This window comes from Equus asinus, chromosome 12 (assembly GCF_041296235.1).
Source record: "Equus asinus isolate D_3611 breed Donkey chromosome 12, EquAss-T2T_v2, whole genome shotgun sequence".
NCBI lineage: Eukaryota > Metazoa > Chordata > Mammalia > Perissodactyla > Equidae > Equus > Equus asinus.
This window is the reverse complement of record NC_091801.1, coordinates 50,704,309-50,729,032: the sequence shown is the minus strand read 5'-3', so window position 1 is coordinate 50,729,032 and position 24,724 is coordinate 50,704,309. Positions and strand designations below refer to the sequence as shown.

Sequence of the window (24,724 nt, the reverse complement as noted above, 5' to 3'; positions counted from 1 at the left end):
GTGATAAAGAACATTTCAATCATCACAGAAAGTTCTGTTATACAGCATCACTCTAAGGTAATTGTTACTGTGAATTTGGGTGGTATTAGCTGTAATGATCTTAAAACATCTATTAATGTTAAGAATCATAAGAATTACACATTCTCTTTGTTCTTAGATTTGTCTAATAAGAAACTGTTCCTTAACTGTAGGGGCTTTTCAGTTTCGTATTCTAACTGAATTCTCTAGTTGCCTAGCATGTTCTTAGGCTGCAACTCCCTGCTATGACTTCATGTGCTCATGCAGACTGAATTTAATAGTAGGTTTGTGTTGAATATATGACTTTACATTATTTTTGATCTGTTTCTTGTTTTTTGGGCGGGGCGGGGGAGGTTGGCCCTGAGCTAACATCTGCTGCCAAGCTGCCTTTGTTTTTTTTTGCCCTGAGGAAGACTGGCCCTGAGCTAACATCTGTGCCCATCTTCCTCTACTTTATATGTGGGACTCTGCCACAGTGTGGCTTGACAAGCAGTGCATAGGTCTGCACCTGTGATCCAAACTGGCGAACCCCAGGCCACTGAAGCGGAACATGCAAACTTAACCACTGTGCGGCCAGGCCAGCCTCTGTTTCTTGTTTTTTACTGCAAGGATCCTCTGATGCCCACTTACTCTAAATTAAGTATGGTATCTTAGCTCATCATCTAGGTTCAATGTGATCAACATATTAGGTATATTTGGCATGACCAGAAGTAGGATGGGATATCTTAGTATGTTCAACAGGACACTGTAGCAAAATGATCCCTAAATAAATAAACCTTGAGGTAAGAGAAATTTGCTACCCTAAATTCATGAAGAGCTGCTACAAGTCAATAAGAAAAAGCAAAAAATACAATAGAAAAATGAGCAAAAGAGTTGAAAACTATTTTTCACTAACAGCCTGGCAGTTCCACTCCCAGGTATGTGGCTCTTGACTCCAGAGCCTAGGGCAATGCTGCTTAAACTGCCAGTCAGGAAGATAACTCTTGTACCAGAATGTAGAGTAGCTGCTGCTTAGTTCTTTATCTTGTGGATCAGCTAATTTACAGACCACAGCTTGAGTAGCACTGCCCTTCGGTACGGAAGTAGTAGCAAGAAATTTTATATCTTAAATAATGACTGTTTATAAATAATATAGCAAAAAATGGGAAATAACCCTTAGGTCCCATTTGGATCAATAAAGGTGGTATATCTACACAGTAGAATACTACACAGCAATGAAAATTAATGGACTCCAGTCACATCTATCTGCATGGAGGATATGAAACTGTAAAGTTGAGCAAAAGAAGTCATGATAGAAAAACAACAGTGATTCCATTTATAGTTCAAAACCAATAAAGCCAATGTTTTAGGGCATGAAGAATAAAACTGTTAAATAGCAATGGAATGATGATTGGATGAGTCTGAACATGTGTATTCTAGTGGAGATGCAGCCACTGCCACCTGGGAAAGAGGTGTACAGGTTTCTAAGGTGTTCAGGCTGTTTTTCAAACCTGTTGTTGGCTGCAGCAATTGTAATGCACACATGTTTCATATATATTAAAAATGAGTTTTCCTCTTGGAGACATAGCAATGAGATCTGTGCTCAGGTAATCTAAATAGTAATTAAGTGAATTTGTTTGAAGGGTTATTCCCTGTGCTGCACTAAGGATGATAGAAACCTTGAAATTAATATGGTTATGTACTTCCTGTTGTTCATGTTGCATTACACTAGTTAACTGTAACGTTAACACATCTTAATTACCAAAAGGAATTTCAGTATTTTACTTGTGTGCAGATGTACACACACTTAACCCAGAAAAAATTTAGTCTTCACATCAGATAGTCGAGACTTTTTTTGAGAGCCCAATCTTGTCAATTCCACATGCAAAAGTATATTGATGTGAAAATCCTGTATTTCCATTTTCTCATTAATATTTTAGAATTTATTATGCGATTTCATATTGGGCAACTTTTATATAAGCACTGTAAACTTAGCCTGTTGGGCTCATTTCCTTTAGGAGTTTTTTTTTCCCCCTTCCCTTTAGTGTATATCCTGTGTATTCTTGTTCTTGTCTGTCTTTTAAAATAGTTCTTCAGGAGTCACCTTGAGTGTTCTTCGTATAGGGTGACTCAGTTTTTCTTCAAACCTTATTACCTGAAAAATGAGTTTAAGGGTGTTTGCAGCCATTACTGGCTTTCCTCTTACTGTCAGTTGAAGCAACCCCTCTCCTGATTAACCTAATACTCACTGTAGGTTATTGTTATTATCTGTCACTTATTTTTGGTACAGTATGGCAAAAGTTTATGTGCTCTTATGGTCATCGTACAGTTTATTGCAACTTCCTTTCAGTTCCAGTATGTAGTTTCCTGGAAGTACTTTTGTTTAGTGGTTCACACCTGCTCCAGACCTCACATGTATAGTGTCAAAGTCATCCTTTGGAAACCTCTTCTAATGCTCTTCTGGCCAGTTGTTTCTAAAGGTTTTCTATATGGTAAGTAATATTTTTCTGTCAGAGGTAGAAGGCAGAGGTGACGTTACCAGCATTGTTTCTATTTTTAAAGCTGTGAGCCAAATGCTAAGGCATAAAATGTCTATGTAAAAAAAAAAAAAAATGAAGGTAGAAATGCCCTTAGGCTTCTTCAGAGTAATAGTAGTAGTGTAAATTTCAAAATATCTCAAGTTCTCATTTTTAATGAGTAGAAGTCCTTTTAGAAAAGTGGTTGATGTATTAAGGTTGGGTTTCCTGCTTAGATGTCTCTGGAACAGTACTCTCAACCTTTCAGCTCTCCCTGTTCTACTTCCAGGGAGGTCTTCACTTCAGAAATCCAAGACTCATATTCATCCAGCTTGGTGTCAAGTGGGCTGTTGCTGCCAGAATTATCTTGTGATTATTTGAAAGATGTATCAGTTTCTTCTGAAGTACAATCAACTGTAGAAGCCTTTGTAGCAGGTGTGTAACAAGGCAAGTGCCCAGCTGCTGCAGCCACTACTGTTGGAGCTACCCTGTTGATGAACATGAGGACTCAGCGGCCTCATGAAAGGCTCCAGGGAGCAGTTCTTTGGAGCCTTTTGTTCCTTTGGCAGCTCTTCATGAAAAATGTATTATCCAAAACACCAATATGGAGGTGTAAATAAGGAATGTTAAACTTGTTTCTTACCAGCTTTGATGTGCAAGAGGAAATTACTATAAATGTAGTATTGATTACAACATTTTATTAGTGTAAAATAAGTTGAGCTTTCTTTCATGATATATTAAGGTCTGTGTTTGTGAAAATAGCTAAAGGCTCTTGTGAGTAGAGAACACTTCCTAGTATCTATTGATAAAAGTAAACTTCAGAGCTTTTGTTAAAAATAAATTTACTCTTAAGTTTTAAAGCATTTTGAAGAGAATCAAAGATTTACATAGGGTGGGTTTTAAGTTTACTGTAAATAATTCAATGTTCAGCAGCACCAGACTATAGTATATAGTGGTCCATGGTGTGTTGGAGCCAGTAAATCAGTCCTGTTTCTGATGTATGAGCCGTTAAAAAATGGTCCAGTATCTGTTGGGAATTATACCCAGGATCGGAGCATTGGGGGAAGTTTGGCGTTGCCTGGGTTTGAGTCGGCATTCTTAATGGAGAGATTCCTGGAAATTTCCTATGGTGTTTAAAAGTGAGATGGATTAAGTTGGCAGATCTGGAATACAGTATAAAACTCACCTCCAACACACACACACTCATTTTCATTCTGTCTCCCTAGAACATGCTGTGTGTCGTAGATTTTTGGTTTCACATGTGGTCACCAAGTAACTTTAAATGCCTCTTGAAAACATTTGAAGCAAATATTTCTTTACTTTAGTGTTGTAAGTAAAGCAGAAATGTAGAACATAAACTTTTCCTTTTGTGACAGTGGAGCCTTTAAAGTACTTTTGCTAACATGTTAAGAAAATTTCGAGCAGACTACTGGAGGTATGATTATGAACTGCTTTTTAGGACTCCTTTAGTGAGATTGGGGTATTTTGGAATACTGAAGGTAGGAAGGACTCAATCAGGATCAGCCTACCCATGTCCACTTACTTAAGTCTTTTCAATTGTTAGAAATATTGAGCTTCCAAGTGACATTTCATTTGAACAAAAGGTTTGTTGGCTCGAGATGTGTTAGGAAACTTCTCTCCTGAAGATCTTTGTGTTTTGCAGATCGTTTTGAGGAATTACTTTTTCCCAGGCATAGCTTTTACTCTTAAACTGTAAGCTGAGCCTTAGGTTTACATTTGGGTCACTTTTGTATCAAGGTTTTCGGGCTGCTTTTAAGAACGTGAAAGATGGACCATCTTTTTCCAACACAATTCCAAGGAGTTCATTACTGTCACCACCACCCCTAAGTTTAAGAATTGTCCATTCTTCGAGTTGTGAAGCCCTTGTCCATCTGTTTCTGGGTACCTACTCTGGGCTAAGAAGTATGGGAATCTCAAACCTTCAGGGAGCATCTAAGATGATAAACTGAGATCAAGCTCAGGTATCTCCATGTTCAGCATCTTTTATGTATGGACTTTATTAGTATTGGTTTCAATCAACTGTTTTGTTGCAGTGCTCAGTATAATTAAGGAAATCAAATAATATTACATCTGATTTAGTGATGTTGATTGTGTTAGTCCCTTAATGTTTTTTGTCAAGTACTGCCAGTTGAGCAAATGAATTTTATTTTTGTCAGTTTTTTGGGCTCTTTTTAAGATTGGCCTTGAGCTACCATCTGTTGCCAGTTTTTTTTTCTTTCTCCCCTCCGGTAGTACATAGTTGTATATTCTAGTTGCAGGTTCTTCTGGTTCATCTATGTGGGATGCCACCTCAATATGGCTTGATGAGTGGTGCTAGATCTGTGCCCAGGATCCAAACCGGTGAAACCCTGGGCTCCTGAACTGGAGCGTGTGAACTTAACCACTCTGCCATGGGGCTGGCCCCCTCTGTCAGTCTTCTTGTGAGTCAGCTAGGGATTGGTAAACTAACCCTATGGTTACTTCTGAAGTGACCGTTCCATTTCAGTGATGATAATATAGCCACTCCACAGGCATTGTTTCTTTCTTTTAGAGGAGGGCATGCTGTTGAGTATTTTTATTCATGTTGGTAGTATCGTTATTTGTCAGCTGTTTTAGTTTGGCCCTCAGTTAACATTTAAAATTATTTCACTACTGCAAAAGTCTAATCTATCATGACAGAAAGTAGATCAGTGGTTGCTTGAGGTGGAGTTGGGGATTTACTGTAAAAAGGACATAAGGGAATTTAACTATGGTAGTGGTGGTTATACAGGTCTATACATGTGTCAAAATGAGTGGACTTTACAGTCATTTGCCACTGAATGGTGGGGAGAAGTTCTGAGAAATTTGTCAGGGGATTGTGTCATTGTGTGAACGTAATAAGAGTGTACTAAAGGGGAACACAATTTGCCATCTCAAAATGTATCTCTTTAACATGAGGATTATCTTAGGCTGATTATTTTTAGGAAACAAACCTCAAAAGTTTTTTTTGTTACCTCCCCCTTAACTGCTTAAAAGAATTCAGATTAAGAAAACCTGTCTCAGGAAGTGAGCTATCACCTTAGCATAACATGAAGTAGATGGTAGACAGGGAGGAACCTAGAAAAGCCTGTTTGTTGCGCTCCCCTCTTTGTTCTTCTGTTTCTCTGTGGACAAACAGTTTTCCAAATGTTTGCTCCTTTTCCCTGTGAATTAGCTTCCTTCCATTTGAAGTCCCTGACTCTCCCCACCCCCAACATCTTTTGTCTTTAGCAAGGATGGTATTTAGGCTGAGGGCTTTGGCCGTTTTGGAATGTTACTCTGGTTTTCCTGGGTTTCTCCCATGTATACAGGTTATTAAACTCTTGGTTTTTTCCTGTTAATCTGTCTCACGTCAATTTAGTTCTTAGACCAACTGGAAGAATTTGGAAAGGTAAAGGAAAATTTCCTCTCCTACAGTACTTAAACCTAGATGGTATAGGCTTATGGGACCACCGTTGTATATGCGGTCTTTCATTGACTGAAAAGTCATTATGCGGCACGTGACTGTATCATATGTAAACTGTTAATAAAGTGGATGAAAAAAGGAAAAATTTCGAGTTTGGGGTTTACGTGAATTAGACAAAAGATACAGAAAGAACCGCAAGGTTGGAATGTAGAAAATAGTCATATGAAGAAAGGTTAAAAGGCATGATTTTTTTAACATGTGAATAAACTTGAGTTTATTAACAACTGATGGGAATTTGTAGTCTGAGAAATGGTTGGCTGATTATTGGGATTCGATAGAGCTCTGTCAAAGAGACTGAGAGTTGTGTTGGATTTCCAAAAAAGGAATCCTTTGTTTTATAGGCATGGGGTGCTGGGGGGACAGGTTTTTCCTTTTCGTGTTAAACGTAATTTGATCATCAGCATCTGTAGAGCTAGCCTAATTACTTGTTCTGTGCCTCACTGTCTTCAGCTGTAAAATGGGAATAATACCACCATTGTGCTTTTAGGGATTAGAAGTTAATATTAGATAGATGAGGTACTTAGAGCAGTGCCCGGCACAGTGCTATAAAAAAATGTTTGCTTTTGGATTTGAGCTAGTTTAGCAGCCAGTGAGAGTTGAACCTATAGATTATGTAGTTTGAAAATAGTTGGAAAAAATAGCCTTATCCGTATAACCTAACTACTCTATAGAAAGCTCTGAAGAATGTGGGCATTCAGCAGGTAAGACTGGATCGAATGGGCCTGATGTTTTATAAGTACAGAGGATCCATGATATTAGAGGAAAATTACCCTTGCTGTAAGCACTATAGCTGTAGGAAATTGAGATTTATTTTGTCCTGATTTAAAATCTAGAGTTTTTGCATTTGGTATCAGTTGCCTGTGGTGTTCCATAGTGGATAACCCAAGATTCCAAGTAAATACTGTGTACATAGTAGGATATACTTTAGGAGTCTCATGAGCTGAAATACTAGGCTAAAAGTCTTGATTAAGTTTTTGGGGGGAGGTGATGAGGAAGATTGGCCCTTAGCTAACACCTGTTGCCAATCTCCCCAACCCCTGTTTTTTTTTTTGGCCCTGAGCTAACATCTGTGCCCATCTTCCTCTATTTTTTGTATGTGGATTGCTGCCACATCTTGGCTTGATGAGCAGTGTATGTCTGCACCCGGGATCCAAACCTAGGCCACTGAAGCGGAGTTTGACGAACTTAACCACTGTGCAACTGGGCTGCCCCCTTGATTAAATATTTTTTATCATTAATAGAATAAATGAAAACTGTATTGCCAGAAAGATTTGTGATGCTAAACTTAACAGAAAGTTCCTACCGAACTTTCTTAGACTTACTTTTGCATTGATCTTTTTGAATGAGTCTTTATCTTTTCTATTTACCTTAACGTGTAGTTGAATATCCCCCTAAAATTAATGTTCCAGCTGGGGTTATATTGCTTAAAATAAATATATATCCTCAGGCCTAAAATGTCTACTTGAGTTTACTGCATAAGTATTAGGTCTCATGCAGATATGCCTAAGTTAACTCTTTTGGTAAAATAAAAATATCCTCAACATTTCAGTTTCTACCATTGCATGAAAGAGATTTGAGCTGAGCTGAATGTAGTTGACTTCTTGGAAATGAAGCCGGTAGTGTTTTAAAAGTAAACTAAGTATTGTTTGTATTTCATGATATTTGACTAATATTGCAGCTTATTGATGAGTTTGTTTTGGTGCAACCAAAAAGCTGATACGTTGGGAACCATTGAAATGGAGTATACTTTTTGGGAGAGGGCCATCACCCAAGATGAACTCTAGCATAGAGCAGGGGGAGGGAGAGGGGAAAGGGGGAAATCAAGGACGCAGAGAAGGCTGTGCAGGTTTTAAAATAGGTTGCCAAGAGCTGGTCTTTGCTTGTCATTAATGTCACAGCCAGAAATCAGTACCAGACAATGAGTAGTATCCTGTCTGGAGGACTTTTTTTGTTGGTGTTAAAAGAAATCCTTGCCTGAAGTAACCTAAGGACCAATGAATTCAGCAAAGAAGATAACCTTTAAGTCAGTATGTGCTGCCCCAGAGGAGAGTGGGTAAAATGAGTAGAGGAAAGGTTTATTTCGTTGATTAGGGAGAGGTTGTATTTAGTCTGATGCCTTTTTAAAAATCAGAATTCTTAGTAAATGGTTTAGGGTGTATAGGTACCTAGCTTATACCTAGTTCCAAATTATGATGGCATTTTTGTGTTTCTAGCAATGGGCAACTTAATTTTACCTCTCTTCTGAGCCAACACTTAAACAAGTGTTTTTGTTCATTTGCTATATATACATATGTATTTTTTTACAACATCTTTTTAAGGAAGTAGTCAAGATAGTCAACTGAAGTTGACCTAGGATCGAACAGGAATTAAATGACATAGCCAGGACCAGGTCTTCTGATTTCTAGTCGGATAACGTTTTCACAAAATCAACTCACCTCATAGGAGACTTGCATTGCTAACTTAATGTAACTAGTACCATTTTAGCTTGAGGGTGAGACCTAAGCAGTCTGTATCAAAGCTACAGGTTGTCCCCTAAAGTCACCCTCCATCCCCACCCATTTCTATTACTTAGCTTTCACCTATTCTAGAATTTTATTTAGAAGATCTTTATCTGCAGTTACCTGGTAGACTGCTGTATTCTGTGGCTGGCAATGTGTTGAAAGTCAGACTACTATTTTAATTTCCTGGCTGCAGAAAATTATTTCATTAGCTTTCTTAATTGCAATGAGTAAAACTGTATATGTTATGGAAGAAGCACAAAACAAGATGAATAATACCGACTGGGTCTGCAACTCTGTACATAAGGTGACCATATTGACTTGTAGTAAATTATGCACATACGTCGGTTACCTTCTCAAGAAATTGTCCTATTGAGCTTGTTTTATAAATGTATAAAATATACATTTATTCACTTTAAAATGGGCACTAAAGGATATTAGTGATCCAGTGTTTCTGAAAGTGTGTTAGATTCCTCACTAAATTAGGCACTTAGCACACTGTCATTGACAACTCATACATTATCAGTTGAAATAATAATACAGCCTTTAAAATAACTTCTATTTGACAGTTTGTTGCATATTCTAAGGACCCAGACATAAGGCTTGGTGGCCCGTCTCTTGTTTTTCCTGGTTTATGACTTTCGGCTTTGTGGAATACGGCTGAGATGAAAGGATTTATTGACGATGCAAACTACTCCGTTGGCCTGTTGGATGAAGGAACAAACCTTGGAAATGTTATTGATAACTATGTTTGTGAACATACCCTGGTAAGTGTGCCATGTCACATTTCTCAAATACAGTACTTATAAATTTCTGAATTCTAAAACATCAGTGCTTTGTTTATCTTCAAGATGTTAATCTGATAAAAATACTTTGTTCAGATGTTTACTTTTCAGGTTAACTCGACAAGCCCCATTTCTCTTGTATAGTGATGACATTTTCTTTCTAGCCCACATTTAAAACAAACAAACAAAAACTTCCTGATAGCCCTTTCTCTGCTGTACCTTGTAGCTACCTGGTTCTTGTATATTCTGTTTTCTTGATACATTACCAGCTATCCTCCTTTCAGCACATGGCTGCTTACTCATTTTTCTCACCTATACGTTTTGATGGAATTTAATCTTTATTTCAAATAATCTGTGTATGTCGACTAAGAATTTGTTAATTTATACTGAATGCTTTACTGTCCACCGACAAGTATCAACTCATATAGAATCATATTCACTGTTAGTTTAAGATCATGTATTTTTGTTTTGTACTTAGTGATAAAATTATTTTTGTTTATTGCCTCACTGACAGAATTTGTTTCTTTTTTGGAGCTAATTTCCCATATTCCCCAGATTTATTGAAGAATTATTTTCATGTTACTGATGTTCAGTAACAGGATACCAGAAAAACTTCTTTTCTCTTGATCTTTACAGGTGTCTCTCCTCACCCCAGCAAAATCCGTTTATTTCCGTCGTCTTCTGCCATCAAAATTCTTGGGGGGGAAAAAAGTAATACTTATCATACTATTCAGTCTATTTTACAGCCAAGCCATTCTAGACTCGACTCATGTCACTAGGAACTCCTACTGAAAGTATGGTGACCTTTCTCTTAGTCACTTTCGCAGCACTCTTCCTGGGTCAGATATGATCTTTGAAATATTCCTTTCATCCATTTTTCACCCACAATCTAACTTATCCCAAGTTTAGTAACATTTAGTGAGGGTTAGCCCTCAATCCTGTTCTTTCCTAGCAGTCTCATCTAATTGTATGGCTCAAGGGTGATTACAACTTGAATACCTTTTTTATCTTTTAATCCCGGTTCTCTGGCTGGTACCCATAATTGCCTTACTTTTTTTCACTTTAAAGATAAAATTTCTCCAGAACATTAGGGATGGCATGTCTTGTAAGGATGGAATAACTTCAGTACAATGTCTTATATCTATCACACATAACCTATAATTTCCAATCATGTCTGTTTCCTGGTCAGTATGTTCCAACAATGTACATTTTCTTTTCTTTTCTTTTTTTTTAGTTTAAGATTGGCACCTGAGCAAACAACTGTTGCCCGTGTTTTTTTTTTTCTGCTTTTCTCCCCAAATCCCCCCAGTACATAGTTGTATATTTTTAAATTCTGGGTCCTTGTAGTTGTGGCGTGTGGGACACCGCCTCAGCATGGCCTGACGAGCGGTGCCATGTCCACGCCTGGGATCCGAACCAGTGAAACCCTGGGCCACCAAAGCAGAGCACGCAAACTTGGGCCAGTCCCAATAATGTGCATTTTCAAATAATGTGGACTAAAGAGTAGAAAACAATAGTAGTGTCTTCATGGCTTTTTAAACAATATTTGGATGCTGTATACTCTAAATAAGATTATTTGTCTGTCTTCTAATGTGGAGTAATTTATGGTCTGGCTGACATGTCATCGCTCTACCCCTAGAGTAGCCACAACTTTAAAATCATTGCAGATCTTTCCCAGATCTCTAATCAAAATTAGTTTTCTGACCTTGGAAGGCAGCACAGCCTTACTAGGGTTTATCTACTAGGCTTCTGTATTTTTTATTTTGATTTTGCCATCTCTGCACACAAACCACCAACTTTGTCTCATTAAAAATGGGTTGCCGGGGCTGGCCTGGTGGCACAGTGGTTAAGTGCGCACGTTCCACTTCGGTGGCCCGGGGTTCACCAGTTCAGATCCCAGGTGCAGACATGGTACCGCTTGGCAAGCCATGCTGTGGTAGGCATCCCACATATAAAGTAGAGGAGGATGGGCATGGATGTTAGCTCAGGGCCAGTCTTCCTCAGCAAAAAGAGGAGGATTGGCAGCAGAAGCTCAGGGCTAATCTTCCTCAAAAAAAAAAAAAAAAAAAAACTTGCCAGTGTAGTTGCTTTCTTGTTTTGTCATCTTGTCTTGAGGTCTAATTTATAATGAAGATATGCAACTTGTTTTGTTCAGCATTCCTAATTCTACTCACTATGTTAGAAAATTAGATCCTGGACTTCCAGAGTAGGCCTGTTTTAAATAGTGGGGGAAAGCATGGAGGAAATAAGTGGTCTTCTTCCTCTCAACTGCCAAAAAAGTAAAACTCAGGCAGTTCTGAGATAGAAAGTCATTGTAATTGATGTTATTTAAAAAAAAATCAAAGTAGAGGATATTTTACATGCCAGCGTAATACAGCAAAAAGTCATATTTAAAAAGAAAGAACAAATGTGTTTAGATTCTTCTTTGTTGTTTGCTCAGTCTAGCTTAGTTACCTTAAGAAGCCTTAAATGTAGAAGTGTATATAAATGTATATCTTGGCTCATTTGTGGAGGAAAAGGGAGTTGTTTTCTACTTATGATACTCTTTTCAATAGCTCATGTTTCTCTCTTTCATAACCGTAATAGACAGGGAAAAATGCATTTTTTGTGGGAGATCTTGGAAAGATTGTGAAGAAACACAGTCAGTGGCAGAATATAGTGGCTCAGATAAAGCCATTCTACACGGTAAAGTGCAACTCCGCTCCAGCTGTACTTGAGATTTTGGCAGCTCTTGGAACTGGATTTGCTTGTTCCACTAAGGTAAGTATTTTTCATTATTTTGTCACTAAACTGCAACATTTTAAAATTCATTTTAACTTTTGATTATCTACAGCAGTAGGCAAAAAAAATTGCAAGGAAGTTTGGGTTTTGGATGGGTTTTTAAATTCCTGTTTAAATTTGCAGTCTAATATTGGAAATTTATGAATTTTTCAAGTGTACCAGTGAAAGGAAAGTTTCTTAGGCTAGGGCTAGCTAGACCAAGTTACTTCTGATGACAGCAAAATAATAAACAGATTTCTCTAATGGTAATTATATATTTTTAAAGGTTTTTAACAGACTAGTGTAGTTAAGCATTGCCAGAAGATGAACTGTGACATTGTGTAATCCTAATTTAACATATAATTTGAATTTAACCAAAAAAAATGAAAGTATAAGGGTAGTAATTGAAAAGTAATAGAAATTTTGCCTTTTAGATGACACTGTTTAAAATCTCTTTTTATAGAGTGAAATGGCTTTAGTGCAAGAATTGGGTGTATCTCCAGAAAACATCATTTACATAAGTCCTTGCAAACAAGTGTCTCAAATAAAGTATGCAGCAAAAGTTGGAGTGAATATCATGACATGTGACAATGAAGTTGAATTGAAGAAAATTGCACGTAATCACCCAAATGCCAAGTAAGTATAAAACTTAAGTACATGGGATTATCATCTTACTGCTTAGGGTCTGGGTTTGTCTTTAGCCTGGGAAAAAGGGGCATTTATGTAGAGCAGTGATGTGTCTTGTAATTATTTTAACTTAAGTTCCTATAGGAAAAATGCTAACAGCATTTTATTGGCTGCCTACTTCTAATCCTTCATGTGAAGTTGGGATGAGATAGGGCTGTTGGGGATATGAATTTATAATCTTTGATTCAAGGAATAAAATTTGGTTAGTGGGCTAATCAAATTAGGGCCACAGGCATATTATAATTACATTAAGCCTACTGGCTATTTGTCATGTTGGAAACAGGATATGTTTTGGTCATCTTTTTTCCCTAGTTAGCTGAAGTTTTAATCTGCCCTTGGCGATAGTTCTAGAAACGCTCCTCCTTACTGACAGTGTCTTAGGAGCCTAGTCTGTAGATTTGAGGGTTTTCTTTTTTAAGGCCCACACTTGGAACAGAAAGTTTAATGTTTTTGTCACTTGCACCTGCGTGCATCCCAAGATTTTTTTTTTTAAAGTTTGCTTTTTTTTGTTTTTTTTAAGATTTTGATTTTTCCTTTTTCTCCCCAAAGCCCCGTGGTACATAGTTGTATATTCTTCATTGTGGGTCCTTCTAGTTGTGGCATGTCGGATGCTGCCTCGGCGTGGTTTGATGAGCAGTGCCATGTCCGCGCCCAGTATTCGAACCAACGAAACACTGGGCTACCTGCAGCGGAGCGCACGAACTTAACCACTCGGCCACGGGGCCAGCCCCTGAAGTTTACTTTTTAAAAGCAAAACATTTTAGGGCAGAATTAATGTCGTGAACTGGTATGTCAAGAGGACTTCGGAGTATACTAAAAGTATATTGTATTAGTACTTTAGTACTTGTACTTGTTTAGTACTAAACAAGTACTAAATTAGTACTTGTTTGCTTGCTTTTAATGAATTATTGTGTTCCTGAAAATATGTATCATAGCCATATTTTCCTTGTATATGTATAATTTTCTTAATGACTTTAATGGTATTCTTAGAAAGATATCCTGACAGGATTGATTACCCTGAAAACCTTTGTTTGGATAAAGGCATTCTTGGGGGAATTCTAAGGAACCACTTGTCTCTCTAAAAAATCTTCTATGACCTTCTGAAAATAAGCCCTGATTTGGAGTGTTTATTGTATTAAATTTTAAACTGAAGAGTACACTCTTGATAGAGCTGATTCTACCCGTACATAGAATAATTTTGCTTTTATCAGATTTGCCCCCTCTGATCATCAGTCATTTATTGGGACTTCTTGGGGAAATGGTTTTACAAACAGCATTTGTATATTTGCAGTTCTTAGTGGTTTATGATTACTTAAAGATCTCCTGACAAAGGTCTTGTTCGTTTGTCTTGGTTATTGTGGTTTGGAAGGAATCACCAAATAGATTTGAATCGGTAGTCTAAAAGGCTGCTATTTAGACAAAAAATAATGCAAAGCTTCCCAAGTTTTTCTGTTAGAAGTACGAAATTAATAGAAATTTTCAGAATAAGTGGTGGAATGTTATTTAGCTAGAACAATTTAGGAATTTGAAACATTTAAAGCCCTGATATTTTTTATTGAAAGACAATGATGGCATTGCTATTCAATTTAGTCTTTTAAGGTGGATTTATGGATTGATGGACTTCATTTGAAAGTAATGTCGTCTTTCATTACAGAGCCCAACCGACTCTTGCTGCTACAACAGTGTCTTAACTTTCTGCATTTTCCAAATTCCCATCCTTGTAAGCTTCATGCTTTAGGCCCTAATTGCTAGTTTTTTCTCTATGCAGGATGGTTTTTCATTAGGTTCACTTGATTCATCCGTCGTTGGATTTGGGAGCACTGGCAACATAATCAACACACTTCCTACAATCTTCAGGCTTCACATGTGCTGATGATGATGTAAACCAACTCTGCCCCAATCATCTTCCCCTTCTCTTAGGGTCTTACTACATATTGCAACAGAAGATAATATTGGAGGTGAAGAGGGTAACATGAAGTTTGGCACTACCCTGAAGAACTGTAGGCATCTCTTGGAATGTGCTAAGGAACTTGATGTCCAAATTATTGGGGTTAAGTGAGTATCTGTTTTAAATTTCATTTTATGGTGATGGTCTTTTTTTTTTTTTTCTGATTATCGATTTAAGATTTCATTTACATAGACTCTTATTAGGTTCAATTTTCAATTTTTCTTCTTTGGGAAAAAGAACTAACTATGGTTTTATCCTTCTTCATACTATTTTGTACCTATACCTTCTCCCTCCACCAAAAAGGAGAGAAAATAGTAAATAATAATTATTGGTAGTAATTTAAGTTATCTCCCATTGAGTGGAGGGGATTTACTAGATTTCTAATGAAAACCAAAATGGCATTCAACTTCTGAGCTGTTATAGGTGCCGTTTCATTTTTTCTTTTTCCCATCCTAACACTTTTTCATCTTCTACTTAATCTCTCAAGGCTACTTCAATACATCAGTAGACTTTGTTTTACCCTCTTGATTTTATGTGTGAGGAAACAGAGACCTGGGAAATTAAATGATTTGGTCATGGTCTCAGAGTTGTGATCTGAGTCAAATCTGGAGCACAAAAGCTGCAAATTTTGAGTGGCCACTGGGGCTGGCCCCGTGGCCGAGTGGTTAAGTTCGCGCGCTCCGCTGCAGGCGGCCCAGTGTTTCGTCGGTTCGAATCCTGGGCGCGGACATGGCACTGCTCATCAGACCACGCTGAGGCAGCGTCCCACATGCCACAACTAGAAGAACCCACAATGAAGAATACACAACTATGTACCGGGGGGCATTGGGGAGAAAAAGGAAAAAATAAAATCTTTATTAAAAAAAAAAACAAAAATTTGAGTGGCCAGTCCATTGCTGGTTTCACTACAGTGCAGGATCTTGCTTTTTAAATTGTTCATAAAGATGGATAAAGGATCACTGCTGTTAAATTTAATTCTTCCTTAGTTGACAATATTGACATATTTTTGAGAGTTTTTATATTTCAACTAAATTTTTAAGTTAACATAAGGAAAATTTTATGTGTATACTTCTATGAATTTTGAAAGATTTGTATAGCCACAGCTACAGTCAGGGTACAGAAAATGTAATATTTTGATAAAATTTAAGTATTCTATTCTGAAACTTTAAGTATCACTAATAAGTAAAAAAGCAACAAGTGTCACTGCTCCTCAGCTGAATTAATGTTCATCACAATAGACACGTTTTTATATTTGGTCAGATAAAATTGTACATTCAAATTAGGGAGTTTATGGGGGCTGGCCCCGTGGCCGAGTGGTTAAGTTCGCGCTCCGCTGCAGGCAGCCCAGTGTTTCGTTGGTTCGAATCCTGGGCGCGGACATGGCACTGCTCATCAAACCACGCTGAGGCAGCGTCCCACATGCCACAACTAGAAGGACCCACAATGAAGAATATACAACTATGTACTGGGGGGCTTTGGGGAGAAAAAGGAAAAATAAAATCTTTAAAAAAAAAAAAAAAATTAGGGAGTTTATGATCCTTGCTACTTTACCTCATATATATATAAAAGCAGGCCCCTATCTGATAGCTATGAAACATGACTGGTAACTCATTGTTAAAAATTGTTTATAAAATTAAGGGCTGGCCCAGTGGTGTTGTGGTTAAGTTTGTGCGCTCTCCTTTGGCAGCCCAGGATTCACTGGTTTGCATGCTGGGTGTGGACCTACACACTGCTTGTTATCCAGCCATGCTGCGGCAGGCGTCCCACAAAGAGCAGGATAGGCACGGATGTTAGCTCAGGGCTAATCTTCCTCAAAAAAAGTAAATTATTAAAAAAATTGTTTATAAAATTAACAGTATTTTCCAAACATTGCCTTTTCTAAAAGGCTGATATTGTAACTGGGATAATGAGAGGCTAGTGTTTCTAATACTTTAAATACTTGGTAAGGTTAATGTGAATACTTATTGATGATGAATGAGAATTAAAAGGCATTGTGGGAAGAGCCTCTAAAGCTTGTTGCTTTAAATTTTATTACTCTGTTTGTTTCAGATTTCATGTTTCAAGTGCTTGCAAAGAATCTCAAGCATATGTACATGCTCTGTCTGATGCTCGATGTGTGTTTGACATGGCTGTAAGTTTTTTCCTTAAATTATTTTGATATTTTAAGCCAGGTTGTTATTTAAGACTAAGATTCATTGTTATTCTACCTCTGAAGTACTGCCATTATACTTAGTATTAACACACACCTCACTTTTTATAATATAAGCAGAGTTTTATACAGTTAGATTTTTTTAAGTGGCAGCAAATGAAAGAATGAAATAGTTTACTTGCATCTCTAAAGACAGTACAGACAGCATCAGGAAGACTGTATACATAAAATTGAATTAATTTGCCTTTTGTTAGTAGGAACCAAAAAACTTAATTGTACTAACGGTTGTTAGAACAGATATTATTTACCTCCCTGGGAGGGGATTTTTGAAATGTCTATAATTATATCAATTACAGTTTGCAAAAAGCATTTAAAATATTTTTTTCATCTCTAGGGAGAATTTGGCTTCACAATGAACATGTTAGACATTGGAGGAGGCTTCACAGGAACTGAATTTCAATTGGAAGAGGTAAGCTTTGTTCAGTGGATGGACATACTGCAATAATCTCTCATTCTTTGCTCCCGAAATGGTTGATGTGTAGACTAGGGTTTTTACAACAACAGAAACTAAAGCCCTGTAACATGTTTAAAATTTAATTCTAAGAAATGAATAGGCAATGAGAAGACCTAACTGACTTTGAAAAGTTTGATAAAATTCTTTGAACTTTATAGCATAACTTTTATCACAAAAAACCTTACATTTCAGTTGTGTTTCTGCTCTTATGGAGTACTGCATGGCACAGATGAATTCATCAGCTTAAGCTGTTTTATCCAGATGCACATTTTTTTAATTAGTGCCATTCTGCTAGTTACAAAATAAACTTTGATGATTTGAAAGCCTGCTAAATTGCTAAATAGCTAAGCTTCGTGATCTATAATTGGAACTACTTAATTTTCCTAGAAAACTTAAAAGCTATATTGGTCTCTTAATACTGAGTTATCTAATCCAATATTGAAACCATAATGTGGGATTTTAAATCCATAGGTTAATCATGTTATCAGCCCGTTGTTGGATATCTACTTTCCTGAAGAATCTGGCATTAAGATAATTTCAGAACCTGGAAGCTACTATGTGTCTTCTGCATTTACACTTGCAGTTAATATCATTGCAAAGAAAGTTGTTGAAAATGATAAATTATGCTCTGGAGGTAAGTTACGAAGTTTATGGTTTTGTTTCTGTTAGTAGATAATTCTAATTAGTTTGAAGATGAATTTATCAGCTATTATTGAAGTGCAAATATACTGTAGGACATTTTATGGATTATAAAGTTGTGGATGGTCTTCAGTCACCTTTAGGCAGCTTTGCTAAATGCCCTAGTCAAGGTCTCACTCTATGACTTTCTGAATCCAGCTCTCTTGGTGCTGATTTATATAGGCGTGTCTTAGATAAACTACCCCCGAGTGATTCTCTTCCCTTGTTGGGAGCCAGTGTTTTATTGTGATGTCTCTGTCGTGTTCCTTTTAGTCAGGTGGGTCACAGGGAGAATCTGCGCTATACTTGCTTATATAACAAGGGCCAACAGTCCTTTTAATGCATCTTGAGTCACACCAACAAAAAGGCGCTAGATGGTCTGTCTTGCCAACAAATAACACTTTAAAAATGTGTGGGAAGTACTGTTCTACATTAAGGAGACTTATTTCTTCCTATAGTCTTTTTCCTTAAATAAGCAAGAGTAACAAGAGTTTTTTTTTCTTCCAAGTTTAATTTCTTAAACTTGAAGAGCTGCAAGAAGAATCTAAGGAACCTCCATATACTCGTTACCCAGATTCACTCTTTTCATTTTGCCCCAATTGCTTAGTAGTCTATTTATGCATAGGCATATTTTTTTTAACCTTGTGAGAGCAGGTTGCGGTACTGTACCCTAAATTATATTTCCCTAAAACAAGGATGTAACAATGTTATAAAAGATGACTTGGTACAATACTGTCATCCACAGTTCATAAGAAAATTGTCGTTTTTCCCAGTATTGTGCTTTATAAAAGCTTTTTGTTTTTCCTTAGTTAGAATCCATTCCAGTGCTGCACATTTCATTTAATTGTCATGTCTCTTTTAAACTACAGAAAGTTCCTCAGTATTGCTTTGTATTTCTTTACTTTGACATTTTTGAAGAGTAGAGGTTTTGTAGAATGTGTTTCAGTTTGTGTTTGTCTGATACTGCCTCAGGTTATGCATTGTTGGCATGAAATGATATTCTATGCATCATATTAGGAGGCAGTCTGTTCTAATATTTTGATCACTTGGTTAATGTGGTGTCAGATAGCTTTCTCCATTATGAAGTGGAAAGATAATTTGAGACCATGTAAATAACCTCTCTTATCGTATTTTCACCCTGTTAGTTTTAGCATCTGTTAATGAATTTCTGACTCCATTATTCAGTCTGAAGAATGGTTTTCCCTTCCCTCTTATTTTTTATGTAAATTTAGACTCCTAGGTACTTATTCAGTAGGTTATATAAACTATTTTCATTATTTACTGTCCCAAATTTAGGTTCTTTTGACATGCCCACGTTATTACCTGGGCACTTCTTTACTTTCTGGTGCATCAAGATGTTCCAAGCTCATGTTATCCTTTTCCTTCCTTTCCTGGAATCAGGCATTGCAAGCAGCTCTAGTTCGTATTAATGGAGAGTGGTATTTTAAAAGCCAAAAAATGAGCATTGGGTTGTGCTCACTACTAATGTGTCATTGCCTCCAGGTTTTCTCACTGAAGAGAACTAGGAAATGTGTGTGTGTATAGATACACTCACATATCTATACATCAAAAGCCATGAGTGTGGTATACCACAGGGTGTGTTCTGTTTTTCTCCCTTTCCTGGCAGTGAGAAACCTGACTCACTTCATCCTTAATATAAGTGTGTATGGATCCATACACAAACACACAATTTGCTTAAACGTAGAATACACAGAAGGTGTTTCCACAATAGCTAACCTATGCCACTGCAGAAAAGCAAAGCATTTAACTAGAGTTCAGTGTCTTTTCAGGATTTTTTAACATAAATTTATATACAGTGAGCACAATCTTAAGTATATGATTTGATGAGTTAATGAAGGTATACACCAACATCCGTTATCAAAATATAAAAAATTTTTGTATCTTAGAGTTTTTTTCCCAATTTTGTTCCCTTGCCCGTCACTCTTCTGATTATTTCTCCACTTTAGATTAGTCTGGGCTGCCCTTGAACTTCATATAAATGGAATCGTAAAGCATATATTCTTTTAAGATGGCTCACTACAGTGTCTGATTGAACTATTTTGTTTCATGTTTATTGCTTAATATTCCACTCTGAATGAATGTGCAGTTATCCATTCTCTTGCTGCTGAAAATTTGGTTTCCAGTTTTGGGCTATTATAAGTATAACTATTAGGAACCTTCTTATACAAGTCTTGTGGACTATTTTTAAATTTCTTTTGAGTAAATAACTAAGAACAGAATTGCTGGATCGTAGAGAGGTGTTTTCAAAGTGGCATTACCATTTTACCCTTCCACTGGCAATATATATGTGCAAGTTCTGGTTGCTCCGTACCTTCACTGATTTTTTTTGTATTGTCTTTTAAAGTTTATCCACTCTGTAGGTGTGTGGTGGTGGTAACTCATTGTAGTTTTAATTTGCATTTATCTGGTGACAAATGATGTAGAACATGTTTTTTTTCTTATTTGAGGAAGATTTACCCTGAACTAACATCTATGCCCATCTTCCTCCATTTTATACATGGGATGCTTGCCACAGCATGGCTTGGTAAGTGGTGCACAGGTCCGCACCCCAGATCCAAACCGGTGAACCTAACCACTGCGCCACCAGGCTGGCCCCAGAATGCTTTTTTCATGTGGTCCTTGGTTATCTTTCTTTGTGAAGTATGTGTTCAGTTTTTTAGGCTAACAGATTTGTTTTAAGGGATGTCATATATCAGCGTTTTTTAAAGTTAAGTATTTTGAGAAATGTGAAAATTACAAGTCAGTTCTATAGATATTCAACCTATTTGATATGCCCTTTAGACATTTTACAATAAATTCATCTTCACTTTTCCTATTTCAGTAGAAAAAACCGGAAGTGATGAGCCAGCCTTCATGTATTACATGAACGATGGTGTTTATGGTTCTTTTGCAAGTAAACTGTCTGAGGACTTAAATACCTTTCCAGAGGTTCACAAGGCAAGTTTTATTACAAATAATGTCAAAACTGCTTATTTGGCATTTTATAAACTGAACTGGTTTTTTTTTGAGCCACATTAGCCTTGAGCCTGATATCCGTGCCCATCTTCCTCTACTTTATGTGTGGGGCGCCTGCCACAACATGGCTTGACAAGTGGTCTGTAGGTCTGCACCTGGGATCCCAACTTGTTGAACCCCAGGCTGCCAAAGCAGAACGTGCAAACTTAACTGCTGCACCACCAGGCCGGCCCCTAAACTGAGCTGTTATTTTTAAGATCCATCCCAATTTTTTAATTTTTTATTTATGTTTTTTGGTGAGGAAGATTGGCGCTGAGCTAACATCTGTGCTAGTCTTCTCTATTTTGTGTATGTGGGTTGCTGCCACAGCATAGCTTGATGAGAGGTGTGTGGGTCTGCACCCAGGCTCTGAAACCAAGAAACCTGGGCTGCCAAAGCACAGCATGCCATCTTAACCCCTATGCCACTGGACTGGCCCCAAGGTGCATCCCAAGTTTTGGAGACATATTTTAGGTTTCTGAATATTGCCCTTTTTTGAGGATTTCCATTCCTCTGGCTGAGTCCCTGTAGTCTGCTGTTGCCTTAGATGAAGAGCACCATTGCCCCTAGCTCTAGGCCTTTCTTCCATGGGCACGTTGGATCTGAGATACTGAAAAAGGCTCTTATCCACCCTGAAATTCAGTACCTGCATGAGTAAAAACTTAAGTTTAAAAAAACACCTTTCCTTTCCTACAGAAATACAAGGAAGATGAGCCTCTGTTTACAAGCAGCCTTTGGGGTCCATCCTGTGATGAGCTTGATCAAATTGTGGAAAACTGTCTTCTTCCTGAGCTGAATGTGGGAGATTGGCTTATCTTTGATAACATGGGAGCGGATTCTTTCCATGAACCATCTGCTTTTAATGATTTTCAGAGGCCAGCTGTTTATTACATGATGTCATTTAGTGATTGGTAAGGTGGTGTTGGTGTTTTTAAAGCAGACTGGGTATTTGAGGTGACATGAAATGTTTGCTAATTTTAATTCTGTGATGAATGCATCACTTAGAAGTAATAATAAAATGATCTTTTAAGCATTCCTAAAAAACTAGATTTCATAGTCCTGTTTCATTGTCCATTGGTTATTTTTGTTGTGTGGTCTTTTTGCTTAAATTTAGAATTATGCTTATTTTTTTCTTTTTATGTAGGTATGAGATGCAAGATGCTGGGATTACTTCAGACACAATGATGAAGAACTATTTCTTTGTGCCTTCTTGCATTCAGCTGAGCCAAGAAGACAGCTTTTCCACTGAAGCTTAAACAGGCATTAACGCTTCTTTAGATCTGAAGTTGCAGGTTAAGCTTGTCTGGTCTACATTCCAATGTGGAAAAAATTCGATCAATCTTATTCTGTTAATTCTCTTGGAAACAAAACTATTAGTAATAGCTATTTGGGACCAGACGAAATCAGCTTTTATCTATAATTTACTGGGTGAAATTGGGAGATTTAGATAATGTATCCAGATTTAAACTTACCAGTTTGTCCTATCCCCTTAAGCGTTTAAAATAAAATATGCAACAAAATGGATGACTTAGTGGAGATGGAAGCCCATTAATTGGGTTCCCCATTAAACCGTTTACATACAAGTACACAGTTTTTATACTAAGGATTCGTGTTAAAAAGTCTTGTAAAGTTAATGTCTTTCACCCAGATATATCAGATGTCAGTGAAAGACCAGTGTGACTTCCTTAGATACGTTTAGTGTATTTAGAATGTGTAAATTTGTGCTTTGAACTGTAGTTTAATAAATGTAAAATTGCATCATAGTATTTGTTGTATTTGACCTAATGTAACCCTTGTATGATTGCAATAAAATTTTGTGTAGATTTTACTGTTTTTTCAGGCTAAAACTTTGGGAAAGGGGCTAGCTAGCAAAGGTAGTTTTGAAATAGATGTGTATATGGACTGTTTGAAGGTTATTTTCCTTTATTGCTCATTTACATTTAGTTTGGCTCAGTACATTTTTCAGTTATTTAATTAGTAATTTAAGTAAAATGTTTGGTAAATCATTGTGAAGTTCAGATTCATTATGGAGAGTTGATGTGCAGTAAGTATGATGTTTAACACCAAAAATGGTAATCCTGCATAAACCAATTGTAATCATTAGTAGATGTTTCTGTATAGATAGAATGCATAGAGTACCTTAGTAAATTTTTGAATCACAAATCTTTTGGCTGAAATGGAAGATTCTATTAAATACTTGGAATAAAATTGGAGAGAGGGAAATAAAATTGCAGAAAACTCTGCAGCACACTAAAACTTAAAGAAGGGCTACATCTGTATCCAGAAACCTGATGCTCTTTTGCACGGATGTTATTTAAATTCAGAGTTGTGAGGAGTTGAGGTGAAGCACACCTATTTTCAGTTTCTCAATTGCAATGATTTCAAACTTTAGGAGTTTGTTTTGTTTTAGCTACTAGTTTCTTGTTATTTCTCATTTGTTCAGCTTAGTAAATTACTTTTAATACTAAAATTTTATGGTGATTGAGGGAAGGGAGTTAGCATCACTCACCTGACAGTTGTTGCCAGGAATTTGCATTGTTCACTGCTAGTATATTAGTAATCCTAGATCTCAGAATCACAAGTAATAAAATAACAGGGGTCATTTTTCCTAACTTATTCTATGTTCAGATGTGGAATTTCTGTCTCCTAAGAGGAAATGTGACTTCACTTTGGTGCCAATGGACAGAAAATTCTACCTGTGCTACATAGGATGAGTTTGGAATGCACTTAATAGCTGGTTTTTACACCTTGATTTCAAGGTGGAAAGAAATTGATCATGAATCTCTAATAAATTTCAATCTTAAACCAGTAGGTGCTTAATATTTTTTGATTTGATTAATGCCCATTTGAATTTCGTGGGTTCTACTTAAAAAAAAAATTTAGGACCCCTAAATCCGTTGTCATCTAATTACCCTTGGACTTTTCCAAGGTATAATACGGGGTTTTATGCAAAATTTCAAGCTACCATGCAACTTTTTTTAACTGTAATAAGGAGGAGGAATCGTTCCCAACCTTCTTTATATGTTGTGCTTTGTGGTACAGAAATGCCAGACTTTTTAAAAGATAGTATGACTTTGAGTCCTTGGCTTGACTATACAACTTGGAGCTTCATGGCATGTCAATTTTGCCGTATTCATAGGAGAGCTATTCCATGTATAACAGCTCAGAGTTGCAAATACCACATGTGAATGATATGGTAACTTTAAGAAACGTCTGTATTGTATTTGAAGACTGTTTGCCATAAATCTGAAGTTTGAACTTAATGTATTTCAATTTGGTATGCTAAAAAAGTACTGAATTAATGTAATGATCTTTTTTTTTTTATGATGTTATCTCAGTTCAGAATTTAACTGAAAATATAAAACCCAAATGATTTCTATATAGTAAATTGAACTGTAAAGGTAACGTGTGTGTGGTTCTGAATACACAGATAAAATGTTTTTATTCCTCCTTACGTTTTACCTTGGCTTCAATTGTGAAAGAGTTGAAATTTTACGTATCACCCTTGTGTATGTTAACTTTGAAGCATTCTTTCAGAATTTTGCTTTATTACAAAATAACATTGAATCTGGTAAAATGCTGGGTATTGCATATGGGACAATGAAGGTTTTGATGAAGTTCAATACTATATATATGAACACTGAGATATTTTTAGGACCACATTTTCTAGATACATTAATTCGCCAGCCCCCT

At 36.8% G+C, this 24,724-nt stretch overlaps 1 protein-coding gene across 9 annotated transcripts in view; it reads left to right on the top strand.

Moving 5' to 3' along the window:
• Nucleotides 1-24,485, top strand: part of AZIN1 (antizyme inhibitor 1) — a 34,917-nt gene extending 10,432 nt beyond the window's left edge. The window contains exons 3-13 of one of the 9 annotated variants that reach the window (XM_070481427.1): nt 2,803-2,948; nt 9,083-9,262; nt 11,867-12,040; nt 12,504-12,676; nt 14,648-14,782; nt 16,725-16,806; nt 17,219-17,293; nt 17,810-17,972; nt 20,859-20,974; nt 21,728-21,942; nt 22,176-24,485. In XM_070481427.1, coding sequence (XP_070337528.1) covers nt 9,161-9,262; nt 11,867-12,040; nt 12,504-12,676; nt 14,648-14,782; nt 16,725-16,806; nt 17,219-17,293; nt 17,810-17,972; nt 20,859-20,974; nt 21,728-21,942; nt 22,176-22,287 — 1,347 coding nt within the window. In that variant the 5' untranslated portion in view covers nt 2,803-2,948; nt 9,083-9,160 and the 3' untranslated portion in view covers nt 22,288-24,485. Of the gene's footprint in view, nt 1-2,802; nt 2,949-9,064; nt 9,263-11,866; nt 12,041-12,503; nt 12,677-14,495; nt 14,783-16,724; nt 16,807-17,218; nt 17,294-17,809; nt 17,973-20,858; nt 20,975-21,727; nt 21,943-22,175 lie in introns of all 9 variants that reach the window. The other 8 variants (XM_070481429.1, XM_014827948.3, XM_070481432.1 and 5 more) reach the window with 8 other exon arrangements.
• The last annotated feature ends 239 nt before the right edge of the window (nt 24,486-24,724 follow it).